Below are 2,371 nucleotides of genomic sequence, written 5' to 3'. Positions count from 1 at the left end.
TCATCTCCAGTGGCCTCCTCGGCCCTTCCCACTCTGACCCTGACCACTTTTCCATCCTTCTCGGGGTTCCATGCCCCCAAGTGTTGTGCTTTGTAGTTACAAGTCTACCTGCCATGCCTCAAACAAGACATGCCACTTCATGGCTCTGTGACTGTATCATGTATGTGCCCCCTCCATGCAAACACATGCACTGCCAACCGTGCTTGTGGCTTTAGGGTCTGTGCTCTGGATCCCAAAGTGCTCCATGCAAACCTTAAAGAGAGAACCCGTCACACCACTATCTACAATTTCTTCATCTATGTGACCCCCAGATCCCCCTTAAGACTTCTGAGAGCCCAGCTCATCCCACACCCTCACTGCCTAGCACGGCAGGCCCACGGGACTGTGAGTGAAGAGATAGTACATGGGTGTCCAGATAAGGAAAGGAAGGTACTGTGGACATGGAACTGTGCGTGGGCAGAATCATGGAGAGGCGAGGGCTGAGGAGCCAAATGCAGGGGTGTTCACACCCTTCAGATGGGTTATGTGCCTCAATCGATATGCCATTAGGGGCTCAGTGGAAAGAGCAGGGGATGTGGCAAGTCCTTGCAAGCCTCTAGATGCAAGCCTTGGTTCTGCTGTGCCATCTCTGTGGCAAGTCCTTGAGCCGGTATCCTTACCTACCATGGGTCATAGTAAAATCCACCTCAGAGGGGTTTAAAGGAGGACCGAACATTAAACAGATGAACAATCATGCTGGCACAATGCAGGTGGATCAGTGGATATTAGTGAAACCAAGTCAGCACTAAGCTTAAATCAACTGCAGGGTAATTAACTGCATAAGGCATGGCATTTAATTTATGGGTGTTTTCCCCCCCTTTTATTCTCTGGTTGACTATACAGAATGACTTAAAAGCAAATATAGAATTTTCAACCCATTAAGAAAATAATGGAAGAGTATATTATGGTCAAATGGTCTAGATGAAATATTCCATACATGTGATTTTCAAAGAAGTACAATATCAAAACAAAACAAAAACATCAATTCTGAAACCCGCTGTCCATAATTTCATCTTCCCATGATGATTCAGAAGACATCACAGGCCTTTACAATAACTGTCTCAGGGGCTGTGATCGCAAACACCAGTATCATTGCAGTATAGACGTGAAGAGGATGTTCCGCCTGACGGACTTCAGGCCAATGGAACCTGAGATAACCTGGCTTTTACCTAAATGGATATGTAATGCTTAATTCAACTCTTCAGTGTATGAAAAGACTATACCATTGGCACACATACTCATCTTCAAGTTTCCTTCTAAATTTGGATAAAATCTAATGTTTGACACAACATGAAAGCTGCTTCCCTGACACTCTCTCTCCCTGCTTTCAGCCAACGCCCCCATGAGGTTTCTGAAGGCCCCTGAATGAACCAGGCAAACCCTGTGGGTGCATGAGCGTCTCAGTCAGAATTCTCTGTCCGATTTAGACATCGATTTATTCAACCCGTGTTAACTGAGCCCCTATTTTGTGAGTTACAGAAAGCAAGACACAGCCCTGCATTCTCATGGGAGACAGATGAGGTAGCACGGGCTAGAGAAGCTGGAAGAAGGCTGCAGAGAGTCCAAGGATGAAGACCAACCTCTAGCTGGCAGGAAGGAGTGGCCTAAAGTTAGACAACATCTGTCCCCATCCAACGTCAAAGTCACCAGTACACAGACACAGCCCACCAATCTCTTGCTGATGTCCACAATGCACCTCAATGTCGGCAAATCGAGTCACATGTAGTAACTTGGCTGAGCCTCGAGAGTAACCCTGTTCTAGGGAACAGGAGCTCGAAAGACGGCAGTGAGTTGTCCGGGGCACCCAGCTAATGGGACAGAAGGGAAGACAGGGCGGTGCCACACCCACAGCTGCCACCTGTGCTCCTGACGACCTGCTCTGTGCCCACACCATGTGGCATGGTGGGAGAAGGGACTTTGGGGGACACAAAGTGGCCAACCGAGAGCATGACGCAATGGGGCATCATGGGTCAGACGAAGATGCTGAGAAACACAGAAAGAAAACGTCTGAAGAATTCACTGGTTAATTTTAGTAAAATTATACATTACTCACATTTCCAGCTCATTTTCCCGGTTCCCAGAGCTTAAAGACAGACATTGTTTTCCATGCCCCACCCCCGGGTGAATCATACGCCGGCTCCAGCGCTTCCCAGAGCATCATGTGCTCTCACGGACGGCAGACCCAAACCACACGTTTCCTGCCTGGGGGATCGGAGTCGCCTCCATTCTCTCGTTAAGGACGAAGTTTGCTCGTGAAAAAACAGCTGCAGCCCTGTTGGAGCCTAAAGGGCTCATGGGTGGCTGGACGCCGAGGACCTGCAGCTCAAGATGC

The 2,371-nt window shown here is 48.6% G+C and overlaps 2 protein-coding genes across 3 annotated transcripts in view; both read right to left on the bottom strand.

The window, feature by feature from the left end:
- VGLL4 (vestigial like family member 4) overlaps positions 1–2,371 on the bottom strand; it is a 133,675-nt gene that overhangs the window by 11,686 nt on the left and 119,618 nt on the right. The gene's annotated exons all lie outside the window — the stretch shown is intronic.
- The window catches only part of LOC111745973 (transcription cofactor vestigial-like protein 4), a 34,066-nt gene continuing 33,141 nt past the window's right edge, over positions 1,447–2,371 (bottom strand). For both annotated transcript variants that reach the window (XR_002782860.1, XM_023536864.1), the window contains one exon: positions 1,447–2,022. Coding sequence is in view for 1 of the 2 variants with exons in the window: in XM_023536864.1 (XP_023392632.1) it covers positions 2,010–2,022 (13 nt within the window). In the remaining variant the exon portion in view is untranslated. The remainder of the gene's footprint in view (positions 2,023–2,371) is intronic.

Source organism: Pteropus vampyrus, unplaced genomic scaffold (assembly GCF_000151845.1).
Source record: "Pteropus vampyrus isolate Shadow unplaced genomic scaffold, Pvam_2.0 Scaffold171, whole genome shotgun sequence".
Classification (NCBI taxonomy): Eukaryota; Metazoa; Chordata; class Mammalia; order Chiroptera; family Pteropodidae; genus Pteropus; species Pteropus vampyrus.
This window is presented reverse-complemented; position numbering and strand designations above follow the sequence as displayed.